The sequence below is a fragment of the Ochotona curzoniae genome, unplaced genomic scaffold (genome assembly GCF_017591425.1).
Source record: "Ochotona curzoniae isolate NIBS_2020 unplaced genomic scaffold, NIBS_Ocur_1.0 scaffold_1852, whole genome shotgun sequence".
NCBI lineage: Eukaryota > Metazoa > Chordata > Mammalia > Lagomorpha > Ochotonidae > Ochotona > Ochotona curzoniae.
The window spans coordinates 2,873,316-2,889,364 of record NW_024467087.1 but is presented as its reverse complement, the minus strand read 5'-3'; the positions used below and the strand labels follow the sequence as shown (position 1 = coordinate 2,889,364).

General features: G+C 43.2%; 1 protein-coding gene across 4 annotated transcripts in view; it reads left to right on the top strand.

Moving 5' to 3' along the window:
• Window positions 1-317: 317 nt before the first annotated feature.
• Window positions 318-16,049, top strand: part of AFF2 (AF4/FMR2 family member 2) — a 462,047-nt gene continuing 446,315 nt past the window's right edge. For 3 of the 4 annotated variants that reach the window (XM_040999786.1, XM_040999784.1, XM_040999785.1), the window contains exon 1: window positions 318-599. In XM_040999786.1, the coding sequence (XP_040855720.1) occupies window positions 553-599 (47 nt within the window). In that variant the 5' untranslated portion in view covers window positions 318-552. The remainder of the gene's footprint in view (window positions 600-16,049) is intronic. The other variant, XM_040999788.1, reaches the window with a different exon arrangement.

The window sequence follows — 16,049 nt, the reverse complement described above, 5'->3', positions numbered from 1 at the left end:
TTTGACAGTGCACCTCGGTGTCTGGTGCACGGGGAGGGGGGGTGGGGTGCCCCGGGACACTAGTGGGCGGGGTGAGCCCCTGCCAGATCCGGAGATGATAACGTGCCTGCTCCATGTCGTGGCTTCGGGCCGCCCAGGCTCCGCCCCCTGTGAGTGTGTAAGTGTGTGATGCTGCCGCGGCCGCAGCCGCCTGTGCAGCCGCCGCCGCCGCCGCTGCGGTCCCCGGCTGCCGCGCCGCGCCGCTCCCCCGCTGCCCCGGGCGGCCCGCAGCCTGCCAGGCGGGCGGCCCCGCCGGCCCGAGCCCGCGGCCGCAGCCTCTGCAGCGTCGGCGCGCCGGACGCGCGGCCACCGCCGGGCGAGCAGCGCTGAGCGTGCGGCCGGGGGCTTGCCCGCCCGGTGCCAGCGCCGCTCCGGAGCGCAGCAGCGGGCACTTGCAGCGTCTGCTGTCGCCGCCTATGCGGCGTGGGCACTTTTAGCCAGGCGGGAGCGCCGGAGCGCCGGAGCAGCGAGCAGGGACGGACGCCCTCACACCGCCGTCGCCGCCCGGCAGCTATGGATCTATTCGACTTTTTCAGGGACTGGGACTTGGAGCAGCAGTGGTAGGTGTTCCTTTTTGCCTTCCCCTTTGATGAGCGGATCCCTTGGCAGGGTCTGGGTTTTGGCCTTTGTTAAGAGGAGCCGGGGCTGTCGCGGGGGCACCCCGCATGCCCTTCGCCCTCGCTGGCCCCGAGCGCCGCGACTCTCTCAGGAGCCGGCGTGAGGGGCCGCGCGGCGGGAGGCAGGGCTGGGGGGCCGAACGCGTCGCCTTTCCCCCCAAGTCTGCGGAGTTGCTTTGGCCCACTCGGATTCCGCCCGCCTAGGGACTGAGACGCGCGACTTCCAGCGGGCGGCTCGCGGGCTTGACCTCCGCGCCCCCGGGACGCCGCCCGCTGGAATTGCCTCAACTTTGCCGGCGCGCCGAGCCCGCGGTCGGCGAAGGGCCAGCGCTGCCCTCTGCTCCTCCGCGGCCGGCGCCACGCCGCGGCCACCTCCATCCCCGCTTGGCGCGGCACGCACACCTTCCCTTCGCAGGCTCAGCCCAAGTTCTCCACATCCCAGTGGCGAGCCGCAGCTTTGGGGGCCGCCGCTCCGCGGACCCCGTTCGAACCAGCTTCGGCACTTCTTTGCGAGACTCGGGCGTTTTTGAAGTTGACCCCCTAGGTCGGGTGCTCAGACGTCGGTTCACGTTTCATTGCCGGCTGGACCAACTCGGACCCCACTGGGAGGCCGCCGGAGATTTTGTGAAATGGGCACGCTAGTTGGATTCAACGGTTTAGTCTGCCCTTCATTAAAAATACCCGAAACCTGTTCCTGAGAAATTTGGAAAAATAATAGCGACGTGCCCGGGGAGCGGCGAAGTTGTTATTGCGCGCGTGACGTGCTGCGCTCGTGGATTAACACGAATACACGGATCTGTGAACTTTTTCAAAACTTTACCTCCCACTGCAAACATCATTGTTTGTCCTAGCGTGTTAGCACGTCGGTTTCCCACAACAATCTAAGGAATTAGGTGGTGGTGGGGGGCGGGGGGGCAGAGAGCACAGCAGTAGCAACTAGACTTGTGCCCTTGGTTACTGGCTTTTCGGATTTAGTTAGAATAATCTAGAGTAACCAGCACCAGTGTGGACTCCTTTGTGATGGTCAGCTACTAACAGCCGTTGCTTCCAGTGCTCTGCAGTTTTACAAGGATTTCCCTTACTGATGAGATGCTTTAGGCAATTTCCTTCTTTAAAAAGGGGTCCTACACTTGGCCGATAGCTTTATTATGCTAATAATGACTCCTTTATTTGCAAATTCAAGATAATCAGAACTTAAATGCACGGTTTTACAGCAATCCTGGGTAAAGTCTTGAAGCCCCTTGTGCTGCATCTGTACTGACCTGTAAAATACATTTTTAAAAATGCCATACGGGATTTCATCCTCTAGTAGGAAAGCATGTTGCATTTTTAAAAATAATCCTGCTGATATTTGAAAGTAAAAATCCAGTGAAATTCCTGTTCAAATAAATGTTCTGCTTCTTCATGCGGCTCCACTCTGCTTCACTGGTCCCGCAGCTGATCAGCAAGGCACTGCACACAGTGTGCCTAGTACTTGGTGTTAGTAACATCATTAATTTAACATCGTTAGGATTGATTTGATGGCTGCAGTTCAACTGTGAAACACAGACCGGGTATCAGTTTTTAGAGCATATTTGTTCTATTAATTCCAGTTTAACCTTATGCACATGAACTTGCATATTCCAAGGACGGGAGCTTTTATATTTGATTTCACTTTTTCAGAAAGATATGCTTTCCCTCCCTTTTAGAAGGCTCTCTTTTCTTATGGAGTATGCAAAAGGTTTGCATTTTCCTCCAGATCCTAACTGTGCCACACCAGGTAGGAAGCACTGCGGAGTGGACACTCCATGGCTGTTAGCTCAGACTGAGCTATCACGATAACACATCTGCGTAAATAAGCCTGCTTTTTTCTCTGTGCTTTCAAACTGTCTCATTCTAAGGCCAAGCCTCCTTAAGCATTTGTGTTTACATACGCCTGTAATGTGCTTGTGTGTCTGTGGTTTGCACAACTCCACAAAGGAAAAGAGCCATACATGTGACAATAGTGTGTGAACTAAAATCCTTGGCACTATCTTGTACATCTCCAAACTCTTTGGACAGAGTGGGCCTACTTCTCCGTTTGCTGTGTGTTTACTTCCCCTTCCTGGGACCAAGTAGGTGCTTATGGTGTCATCTGTGCCCCCTAAAAAAACAGGGAGAGAAGAGGCGCTAGCAAAGTAACGAATCTCATTGACATCGAACCGATTCTTAACATTCACTTGTGGAACAGTCAGCTCTATGCTGTCTCCGTTGCAACCATAGATGTCTGACAATCAGTGGATCTGGACAGATTAAAAATAAACTCGTTTTTCTAGACATAATTTTACATACACAGGTGTATGTGTTGTTTGCGAGCACTTGGCTTTAGTAAATAAAAGTGCATGCCTGCTGATAAATATACATTTGTTAAGATGGACGCAAACGGAGGGGGTGGTGTATGAATGATGCTGCAGTGTGCGTGTGCATGCAATGTCTGGGAGTGCTCACATGCCCACGAGAACACAACGCTAGATTTCACAGACTGCCACGATATCTTAATGGGTCTTGCTCTGGACTCGATTAAAGGGCCAAAGCTCAAGTTCTTTAAGATTCCTGGATGAATGAGCAATGTTCACCTGAGTTTGAATTTAATATGAACCATCCTATGAAAGAAAATGAAAGCACAGATGTCTGTATGCATCAAAGACATCGCTTTTTTAAAAGCAAAAAAAAAAAAAAATTTGAACAAATCAAATGTCATCATTCCCTAGACACATTCTGTAATAACCACGTAAAGAATTCTCGAGGTGCGTGGAGATTGTGTGCTTAGATTTGGAATTGTTTACTAGCAATGGCCAAGTCATTAATCCTCATTTAAGAGAGAAAAATCCGTGAGTCCTACAAGGTATATGACTTTTCATTCCTGCATGCTCCCCTTGGCCCCAGTATTGATTAGGTATTGCTTTGTGATAGACCAAGTTTCTTTGTCAGGATGCTTATTCTGTTATTAAGAAAAGAAGGAAAATAAAGGAAGGAAGGAGGAAAGACACAGAAAGAACAGAATGAAATAAAGCAATGAACAAATTCTTAAAAATACACACACACTCTCAAGAAAATCACTATGATGGCAAAATCAAAATGCGAAAACAACAGTTGACAATTATAATGAAGTGACTGTGACACTGGCTGCCTTCTCACTCTGCAGGATGGCATCAATTGTTTTTAGTTTTTATGCGATGTCTCACAAGTAGCATAATTAGAGGCCAGCTTGCAAATGGGCAGTTATACAGGAAGAGACTTAAACTCACTAAACTGTTACATAAATAGAAAGTTCAAAGGTCTGTGTGGAGCTGTCAAGGCTGAGAAGCAGCCATGTGCCAGCGGCAGCCCCCGGGGCTTGCTCCAGCAGCCCACACTTTCCCAGGTTTTTTTTTTTTTGGGGAGGGGGCTCCCTGCTTTCCAGACAAAAGTGAACTGCTCAGGCCCATGCTCACACGGCCCACGCTCACTGCAGCTCCTGTCTGCCTCTGCCTGCCTGGCGCACACAGGTCGTCTGAGAGCCCTTGTTAGCTGCCGTCCCCTGGAAGAGCTGAGCAGGACTGTTTCTGGCTGCAAAGGGGCGAGAGCTAGAGAAAACACAATGTGCATTTGGCAATCTGGAGATGGCGGCTCTGCCATGGCCAGGGTGTGGGGCACCGGCGGGGACATTCCTGTGTAGGTTTAACATCTCCCAGGGTTTCTCCTTCTCTACCTCAATGTGTTTTATATTCTTCTTCCCTCTGTGGTCCAGTAGCGGGAAACTGCCTATTTGTTTGTTTTTGTTTTGATAGCATAATGCATATTCTCCAGTGTGCTTGAGCATTCATTTAGTAAATCATTTTGGACTGAGTTTACTCAGGGAACGCATGGGGAAGAGAGATAGAAGATGGCGAAATTAGCTGGCGATGAGATATCTCTTTCAAAACTCTGCAAGAAACTACCTCAGGAAATCTTCAAAGGCACGTTTATTGGGCAAAGAAGAAAATTGTCTCCTGTTAGAAATCAGTTTAATAATACATGAATTGTTTTGCTAATGATTCAGTCGGGCATTTAACAACTTTCAAATATACAAATCAAATTGAAAATGACTACCTCAGAAATGAATTTATCATTACAAACATAAACGAGATTCCAAACATTTAAGCATTTTGTAGATGGATAAAATTATATTGTATTTAAACCTGCTAATTATCATGGAATAGAAATGGTTTTAATGTGCTCAACCCTTATTTCATGTGCATTATTCTTAAGAGTACGTCCTGCATGCAGAAACTGTGCATATATAGCATGATTCTGAAATTGTAGGAGGCCAATGAAATGGCCATCTCTGGAGCAATCTGGAGGCTGTACCCCTCAAAGCTTATAACAGTAGGTCATATCTCAAAGAAGGCAAAATGATATACTTGGTTGGCCTGTTATGTAAACAGAACAATTGCTACAGCAATTACATTCTGCACTTTTAATTTTGACTTTGTTTTACTGATTGCTGTAGGATCAGGCAAGGGAGATAATAAAAGCTTGTTTGCCGGAGCAGGCATTTAGCCTAATGGCTAAGACTCCAGCTGAAATGCCCAAGCCCCATACTGAAGGAGCTGTGTTTAAAACCTGGTTCTAGTTGCTGACTCCAGGTTCCTGGCAAAAGTACCACTGCCTCCAGCCAGACAGAGACTCAGCTGGTGTCGCTGCCCCCTGGCTTTGGTCTGGCACAGCCCTAGCTCCATCCATTGCAGCCATTACTTGGGAGTGAACCAGCAGATGGGAGCAGTCTCCTGAACACCAAGTAAATAAGTAATTTTGAAAGTTTGTTTTCTGATGATAGGCAGTAATAAATTGCTGGTTAAAGAGCTCAAGTCTGCTTCTGGGGGTCCATTTGGAGGAGCGTGTGTGTGTGTGTGTGTGTGTGTGTGTGACCTATGGGAGAAATCATCTTCTTACTACTACAATTTGAATATTAATTCTATTCCCCAAACTCAAAATTACTGTTTTAAATAGTTGGTCTCAGTTACTTGTTGATGAACTTTATGCGACCAGTTCTATTAAGATGTGTAGCTTACACGTGAAATAATGGGGTCGCACAGTACTCAAACTGCGATCCAGGATTTAGCTTAAAGCTGACTCCAGAGCCCTATACCACAAACTTTTCGCTTGATTCTTTCCAACATATAGCATGCTTTTCCATTGTTATTTTATTTGATAGCTGTCTTAGAATGTATAAGTGTCATTCCCATTTTATAGACGAGCACATTTGATCCTTAAGAATTTGTATGACTCCCACAGCTTGTTGATAGTAGGGCTTAGTCAGAAATTTCCATTTCCTGATTTCCATGTCAACTGTCATCCACCAAACCTCATGGCTTTTTAGTTCTCATGTACATCTGAGCATTGGCTCTCACTTAAAGAGAATAGATTGCATTGTGTTCATTATACTTGGCAACAAATATATGAAATTACTGTATAATAGTTCTGCCGAGGAACACTATTTTTTTTTAATTAAAAGAGTTTATTAATTCATTCAGTCTCTTAGCACTCTTTTTTATTATGGATGCCATTTTAATGTAAATGTGAGCGTGGAAAACTGTATTACAGATTTATTTATTTGTATTGCGAAGTCAGGTATATATAGAGAGAAGAGACAGAGAGGAAGATCTTCCATACATTGATTCACTCCCCAAAGACTGCAACGGCTGGAGCTGCACTGATCCGAAGCCAGGAGCCAGGAGCTCTTCAGGGTCTCCCACGCGGGTACAGGGAGCCAAGGCATTGGGCCGTCCTTGACTGCTTTCCCAGGCCACAGGCAGGGAGCTGGATGGGAAGTAGGACCTCCGGGATTGTAACCGGTGGCCATATGGGATCCCAGGGCTTTCAAGGCAAGGACTTTAGCCTCTGTGCCATGCACGGGGCCCAAAAACTATATATACAAATGAGACAAAACTGAAGTCTTTGAGAACCACCCATTTAGGTTTGAGTGATCAAATATTGAAAATTTAATACGTGAGCATAAAGATGACTATGGTAGATTAATCTGGTTGATTGAAAGCCTTCACGCTGGAGCTGGGAAGTTGATAACATTTTTCCCCAGAGCTTTGCTATTTACTGCATATATTGTTTGTTTTGATATCCACAATAACTTTGAGAGTTTGTGAGGATTGATCCCATTAGCTCGAGTTTGTAGATGAGCAGAATGAAGTGCCGAAGTGTTGGGTACCGCAAGTGTGTACAGTAAGTACAGTGTGTACAGTAAGTACGGTGTGTACAGTAAGTACGGTGTGTACAGTAAGTACAGTGTGTACAGTAAGTGGATGACCGTAAGATACGTGCTTGATGTGCTTTTCACTTCATCCCCACCGTTGTGCTAAGTCATTTGTGTTTAGACACCCAGATTGCTGCCAGATCTGGCCTACGGCTTTTCTATCATAGATATCCCAATTGCAGCTGTTGATTGATGTTAGAAGCACACGTGTTCCATGCGAACACGTGGATCTTTCAAACATAGTTGCTGAGTAAATCCTGGAAATAAACCTGACTCTTTGCCTCTGTGACAGTGTTTTCTTCTCAGGCTTGTTCGCCAGATCTTTTGGTGGAAACTAACAAGTAAAAACAATGGCTACAGAATAAGTTGAATGAGAAAAGGCAAATGTGGAGCCCATGTTTTCAGTGTATGTTAAAATATAGAATTTCTGTGAATTCTAAGATATTGTTGACACTCAAGAAAACAGAAGTAAAGTATCTTTTAAGGCACAAGGGTAAGGAAGTTAACAGAATGGTCTTGTGTCTCAATCCATGCAGAGAATGGTAAAGAAGAATGTGTGAGAAAAATCCAAAGAAGAAATGAGTGATTGGAGGGTTGGGATTCCTTCAGCTTTCCTTGAATTTCATGCTTTATGACTTGTATTTCATCATGAGAAGGCTGTTTTTCTACTTAAGTGTAGCAGATCCACACCGTAAATTATCATGACTGTTAAACAAAGGTGCAGTACTAGGTTGCTCTAATGTAAAACTTTCATGTTGCACTTTAGTGAAACTTTTTGTGCATTTTCAAAGCAAAGTACACTTTACACCATGCCTAGGATGTTGCTCTGCATCATTGAATTTGTGTTAAAGTAAATCTTTGCAATGAGCTTATCTGGTAACATCTACCTACTTGCTGAGCTGAGAAAAATGATCCGAGATCCTAAATAAAATTGTATGATTTAAACAGAGCTGACAATGGCAGTACAACTGGAATATGATTTTGATTATGAATAGCTTAGTTTATGAAATGGTATTTTTAAATATACCTGTGTATTTGAAAAGTAAAATTAGCTCGTGATTTAATATTTTTATTTTGTTCTTTCGTTAGCATGTGCTGGTATATGAAGATATAAAAACCATACATTGGGGAATAAGCTAAGGAAACAGGATTTGCTTTCAAACATACTCAAAATCATTCATTTGTTTATTTTCCAATGTTCGTGTAGCTGGAACAAAAGAAAGCAAAATGATCTTTATTAAGCCAGATTCCTGGTGTCAGAATTTCATGTTTTGTAGGCAGCATATCTCGTAGAAACAATATTGAAATGATTCCATTTTTATATAAATAAAAATAAGACGCTACTTGTAGTGGTTTTTAAATGACAGTTTCAGATTTAACTGCTATTGGAAGAAGTTCTCCAGGAGCCTCCTATATTCTTGACCTTCATGGTTTGATCACAATGACCTCTCAGAAGAAACACGTTGTGAGGTCAGTTTAACCTCCAGACTGTGGCAACACGTACACGCTGACCTAACCAGCTTTCGGACAATGAAAAATGCGACCACGTGGGTTTACTTCCCTCTCCAGGATGTCAGTCAACTAATTTCTTTACCAAATTAATTTTCCAAAGGGACTGATTGTTTTCCTGCCAGGTCGGCACAGCCACAGTAACTAAATTAGATTCAGTGTGATGGATGTTTCTGATGAAGTGCCACGGAGAGGTCCCATCAATTAGCTATTATTTATTTGTTGGAAGAAAATGCTCGGCTCTGGTGTGTAGACAATAATTAATTCTTAGAACCTACTGTGTCATGGCTGGAGAGCCTCGAGGGTCACTTGGCCCAAGCTCTTCATTGTGCGAATGAGGAGCCTGAAGTCCAGGCTGGGGAAATGACTTGCGCAAGGACATCCAGGTGAAGCCGGTGCAGCAGCCCTCCTGTCCTAATTCAGTGTTTGGTACCTGTCAAGAGTTGTTTTTGTTTGGTATCTACTTTATGTCTAACACTTTGCCGGTCACTTGTATTTAGGGGGAGATACATAGAAGCTAAACATGACCTCTAGCCTCACAGACTTGACATTGGAATGTGAAATTAAATTTGGGGAAGCCATGTGACATTGCTGTAAGTTAAGGAGAGAGAACTTGAGCTCTGGTAGGCGACAGGCTCCTCCACGCTGCCTGTGAAACTCTGAGCAGTGCTCGTGTAGTCGTCAGGGATTTGAAAAGGCAGAAAGTAGCGTTGTTTGGAGGAGCCCGAGCATCCAGCACTGGACAGCAGAACACCGACCGCATCCTAAGTGGACTGGCTGCCGGTAGTTCACTTTCATGGCGTACTTGCAGAGTCCTGTCGTGCTGTGTGCAAGGAATACACTCATTAATACTTAACCATCATTTGCTGAGGGACAAGCATAAAACTCTGAATAACTATTTTGACTGAACTATGAAATATTTATGCAAGCATTCTTCAAAGAGATAGCAAATAAAAAATTGTTTCCTTTAGCCAATTGAAACAAAATGACATAAATGATGGCAAAATATACTTTTTTCAAAAAAAAAAAAGAACGTGGTAGCACTTAAGATGTACCCAAATACATCACTTCTTTTGTTCATTCTCCTTTTCCAAAGGGGAAAAAAAGAATGAACTCTTTTAAAATCTGCATTTCTTTTCCCCCCAAAATGAACTGGTCCTCGGGTACTGTCTGACTGTTGTTCACATCGGTGTTTATGATTAGTTGATTGACCACCACGCTGTCTTTTGTCTGGCCATCTCAGCTTTGAAACTTTAGCTCAGTCTCCGGTAAGCTTCTAGCCAGCAGCAGGCCTGCTCCTTCTTCCTGCTCCACTCTGGTGTTCCTGTCTCATCTGCTCACGGGCTTCCTCTGCACTCCTGTACTGCCCTTAGCGTATTTCTGCCTGGGCTGGAGCGTGCTTTCTCCTTGCTCTATTCCTCCACGCACCTGTGTTTTGTGCGGGATGAGAATGTCTTATTTCCTTCTTCCCAGTGCGTGCTACAGGGTCATAGCCACACCATTTATTCAATTCACTCAGGCACTGTGCTAGATCTTTGAATTGTTAAAGCTAGCTGAGGAGACATAATGATGGTAATAGTACTAATAAAAGTAAAATGATAATTGGGACTAATATTTCCTATGCAACAGGATATGATTTTTATTATCTGGTTTCTCTATTTTATAGAGATGGAAACTAGGACAGACAGATTCAGATTCTTACCCAAGATCACAGAAGTAACATATTGCAGAGCTGGGATTAATGCACAGACCCTGTGAGTCCAGAGCTCCTGGGAATAGATGCTGTTACAATGGTCAGTCCTGTTTGCTACGGACCTCTGCAGTGACCTGGGCTGCGGAAGCCTTCACTCTTTATCTTTAGAAGAGCCATTCTTTGGTGTCTCTGGAATATTGGTTTGAAGACCCCCAATAATACCAAAATCCATGGATGCTCCAGTTCATTTTATGGAGGATCGCGTAATATTTCATAGAACCAATGCAATCTTCCTTCCTGTAGGAAATTGTTCATCCTTTGAACATCTCTAGATGACTTATAATATAATGGAAATGTCATAGAAATAGTTGTTATACTATAGAGTTTAGGGAATAGTGACAAGAAAAAGGATCATTGTACATGTTCAGTACTGATGAAATATTTTCTCAAATAGTTTTTATTTATACTTGGTGAAATGCGAGGATGTAGAACCCACAGATTTGGAGGCATTGGGTTTAAGATCTTAACAAAATGCAAGTTATAATGACACAGATGTTTATTCTGGGAATACACACACAGTTGTTGTTGTTTTGTTTTGTTTTTGTGGTAGGCAGTAGATTCTGTACTTAGGAGGAAGGTACATTGGTTCATGAACTTGGATTTAATTCAAACTTGGAAAGAACATGAGCTCACTGAGTGCAGAGATCTTTGTTGATTTTATTCATTGTTGCTTATGCCATGCCTAAAACAGTGTGTGCCATGCAGTAAGCATCATTAATTTTGTTAAATAAATAAATGGTCTGATTGTAGAAGACCCTCCTTGAAGTTTTGTGTGATCAAATCCATGAAGAGATAATGCAAAGGAATAAGAATGCAGTCCAAAGGACCCAAATTGCAGTGATCAGGCAGGTGGCTGTACGTAGGCGTGTCGCCTTGGCTTCAGTAGGTGTTTTCTTGAAATAGTATGCTTATTAAAATTTTATAGATTAAATGTTTTTATGTGCTGCTTTTTTTTGGCAGGAATCCTGCTGGGAATTCATTGTTAATGGGAAAAATCTTTATTAAATGTCTATAAACTCACCAGATTTGTGATTTCAAATTCTTATGTACAGCGTCATCTTGTCACAAGATATAATTGCATTTGATATTTACAACAATGGTTTGATGGTGATAAGCCTTTTATTTTTTAAGTGTCTTTGGGCCACCGTATGGTACACTGGGTTGAGCTACTGCTGACAGTGCCAGCAATGCAGAGTTGAGTGCCTTTTGGGATTCCAGCTGCTCCTTTTCCAACCTAGCTCCCTAAAACATAGTGATAATATTGATAAAATAAGTCTTGACATGTTATCATTACTGAATTGAAGCTTTCAGCTAGTACAAGGGAATGGGGAAAGCATACCTTGAATAATATTTTTCTAGATACATTTACAGATTTGTCTCCTAAGACTCAAAGCCCTTTCTCGCAATTTCCCTGTGTGTGTGTGTGTGTGTGTGTGTGTGTGTGTGTGTGTGAGTGAGAGGCTAACCTAGGATTTTGGGTTTTCCTAGCATATATTTTAAGACTGAACACATTTTCTATTTATGACTTGAGAGGATTCAGATGAAAATCTCATCCCAAGGATATGCAAGAAAGTTTCTATATGTGTTCATTTTTTAAATTACTTTCTATAAGGTGAACACATTTCATGCCTCTCACAGTGATACTCTCCACCCTCCCCGCCCTCCTACACACGTTCCTTAGCTACACTTTTTCTTCTTTCTTAATTTTTGTTTAATGTTTGAAGTGTGTACGCATTAGTTTTCGGAGCTCTAACATGGATTGATAGTCGAGGCACGAGAACTAGCACTTTACAAAATCTTATGTCATACTTTTACAACTATTTTAAGCCAACAACCCTGGGGTGTAGGAGATTTCACTCTTTTTCTACAGGTCAGAAAGCTGAGGACCAGAGCTGTGAACCCCTAGTTTCCCAAAGTTTCCCAATGAGTAAGTTACTGAGCTTTCATTCAGACTCAGGTTTCTGGAGTTGAAAGTACTTTTTGGCCATAGCCTGACTTTACACTGTACAAAATGAGCTGGTAATAGAATTTGATGTACAACTTCAACATAATAAATGTAATCTTAAAGAAACGGTTGTATTCTTTTCATAGTGCACAAATAAAGGTGACAAGATGCACGTGAAAGATGACAGGGTGACAAGGAATTTGAGTAGATTTTAGTGAGATGAACACCTACGTGATTTAGTCAATCAGACCTAAAATAGGAGACAAAACAGTAGGAGCCAGCATTGTGGCATAGTTGGTTAAACCACCACCTGTAATGGCAACTTCCCATATGGCTCCGAGTTAGAGGCCTGCTCCATTTCCACTCTACTTCCCTACTTCCCTGCCAATACCTGGGAAGGTTGTGGAAGATTGCCTAAGTGCGTGGACCCCTTCCACCCATGTGGGACAACAGGACGGTGCTCCTGGATCCTGGTTTCAGCCTGATCCAGACTCAGCTGTTGTGATCTCTTCAAAGAGTGAAGATTTGTCTCTCTCTGTCCCTCCCTTTCACCCTCCTTCCATCCTCTCCACTGTGTGTGTGTGTGTGTGTGTGTGTGTGTGTGTGTGTAAGTAACTCTGCTTATAAAATAGAATGTCCATTCTTTTTTAAAGAGTTATTACTTTTATTGGAAATCTAGATTTACAGAGAGAAGGAGAGACAATAAGATTTTTCCACCGGATGATTCCACTCCCCAAGTAGCTGCAACGCCTGGAGCTGAGCTAATCTGAAGCCAGGAGCCAGGAGCGTCTTCCAGATTTCCCATGATGGTGCAGGGTGCCAAAGCCTTGGGCCATCCTTAACTTATTTCCCAGGCCACAAGCAGGAAGCTGGAATGAAAAAGGAGCAGTTGAGATACTAACCGGTTCCCATATGGGATCCAGGCACATGCAAGGCAAAGACCTTAGCAACTAGGCTACTGTGCCGGGTCCTAGAATATGTCTTTAAGTAAATGAAGGTTATACATTAGAAATGAAATATATTAAACATTCAAGAAAAATGCAGTAACTCTGATGGACCCTTTAAAAATGAATGATTAAGGGCCTGGCACTGTAGCCTAGTGGCTAATGTCCTCGCCTTGCACATGGCAGGCACTGGTACTAATCCCTGCAGCTCCACTTCCCATCCAGTTCCCTGCTTGTGGCCTGGGAAAGCAGTCCAGGACGGCCCACAGCCTTGGGACCCGGCACCCTCATGGGAGACCTAGAAGAGGCTCTTGGCTCCTGGTTTCAGATCAGCTCAGCTCTGGTGATTGTGGCCACTTGGGGAGTGAATCAACAGATCGAAGATCTTCCTCTCTGTCTCTTCTCCTCTCTGTATATCTGAATTTGCAATAAAAATAAAATAAATCATTTAAAATGTTAATTATTAAATGTTAGTTATATCTCTTTGCTGTGATTGGATATTTTAAGCATTTATTTTGAAGTTCAGTATTTGTTTAAACTTCAGTTATACAAATATATTCAGATTGAAAGTGCTAAAATTTCTTCCATGAAGAATTCTGAAGATAATTTTTATTGGATTCAAGCTATCATCTATCCAAAAATTAAAATGAATGTCACTGATAAATGACACCCATGACAGACTTCTGCATACAGGTTATAGTAATCAATTACAGTAACTCATGTATCTGGACCAAAAAAAAAAAAAAAGAAATTTAATAAACATTTCAAAAGGCTTGAAAAAGTTAAGCTAAATTCTATGTATTCTTTAGACGCAAGCAGTGAGAGCATTCCCTTGGTTCATTAATCTGTATGGATACTTGTCAATTATTTTTATCAATAGCTATGTGGAGTAGACTCCTAATGAGATCTGTTCAAATTCCATAAATTGGTACATTTGATTTATTTCAAGATTTCTTAAAGCTCAATTTTAACATTGAAACGATTCGTTAGTCATCTAGCATAAACAACATGCTGGATGAAGGTGTGGTGTTGTCTGCCTCTCGGACAGGATTGCATCTGCCCTCCGCGGTTTAGGACTGCCTTATCTGTGCACAGGCGCAGTGAGCTCTTCGGGCCTCCTATTTTTAATCTTACTGGGTAGTACCACACTCCACAGACTTCTGGAGTGGCCATGGAGACAGTGGGTCGGGTTCAGTGCTAGCACATCTACAATTAGGCAGAGAAAAAGGTTTAATGACATTACCACTCTGAATATATGATTATTTGAAATATTGAATGTTTGAGGTTTTGTCATATTTTAAACCTGCAGGGTATACTATTTTAAAACAAATCTAGCAAAATCACACTAGGATTGCTCAAATTCACGACACAAATTAAAGTGTACGACGGAATAACCCAATGTTGCCTAAGACCACTCCAGCCAGGGTCTCCAGTCAGGCCTTCCACCCTGGGTTCTGGGGTGGAGTTCAGTCTGTATGTCATCAACAGCAATAAGCTGAGCGGCAGCATAGGTCTGCCTGAACCTTACAATGTTATCTCCCCTTTGGTTTCACTGCCCAGATCTGGCTTTTCCAATGCTTACTCTTAAGTTCTTTTTTCATTAAGTCCATTGCCTTAGTGGAAGATGGAAAGGTGAATTTTCTCAAGTGAAGAACATTCAGGTCTATTTTACCTGCACTTGCGTGCCAAAATTAGAAGGCAAAGGGCAGTTTAGATTCAGGGCTGGATGGAAATAATGTGGCTTTATATATTTTTAAGATGTAAAAAACATGATTAGGACAAAGTTCATAGGTATCACTTAACTCTCCAACTCTAAGAGAAGTGATGAAGTAGGAGTAAGTTTCCTTAACTTGAACATAATCATAAAAATTCAAGGGAAAGCAATATATCCTGCAAAATTTATGAGCTTTCTTGTGGGGGGAGAGTTTGCCAAGCTTGACAACCCCCAGTGCATCTGGCCTGGCACATTCCTGTTTGTAATGAGAACCTTATGGGGTGTTGGGTCTTGGTTTTCCTCAGCAGGGCCTGTTTCCCAAGGGTATCATAAATGATATGCAAGTCGGAAACTTCATGGCTCATCGCACGTCTCAAAGATGCTTCAGTTAAGTTTGCCCACCTAACTAAAGTGGAAGGAGTTAGGGAGAGGCTTCACTCAGAAACTGTTGTTGAATTTTAGTTAATATGGATTTGTATTGTCCTTAATAATTTGCAAAGCCGTGACATACTACATGGCCATATCCACATAACTTACAGAAATGGTGGCTATGGTTGGAGTTAATATAGTTTTATTTTTGGATAGACATGCATTCATTTATTGATACCAGCAATTAGAAAACCATTGAAATGCAGATACCAGTAATGGAAAGTTGTATACAGGGCGAGAAAAAAGAAGGGAGAGAGGGAGGGGGAAGGTAGAGGGAATGAGGAGAATACTGCACTAGAAGCATATCTCACCTTTCCTTTTATTTTTCATATGTTATCAATATTTGGAATTCAACAGAATCTCCCTTGTGAGTTTGGGACTTCTGTGGTAGACTGTCTGGGGCAGGAGAGGCTGGGAGAGTCTTAAATGTGCATTTATGAATTCACCTGTGCTCAGCGTAGGTACATTGTAGCACCCTGATTTGCAGAACTATGTTCTGAAGTGACTTTTCTTCTCAAAGGAAAGATGGACAGCCATGGGCTGCATTCTGGTGATGGGAGCTGGAGCTGGGCAGGTTTCCAGGTTGAATTGCTCTGTGCAATGTTGATCTTTAACATGCTCCTGCTTCTGCTTCCCTTGTGAACCCAAGCTAAGGCAGCTTCAGCTGTCACTGCGGACAACACTGCCGTTACTTGTGAATTCACAACTTCCCTTTTTCCTATTGCCTACCCTTCTCTTTCATGAGAATTTGAATTTCTGACATTTATGTCTATCAAAAGCTCAGTGGTTACCCTTCTGCTTGCTTCCTCGGGTAGGTCTAGCAGCGCTTAGAGAGACAGCCCATCACAGGAG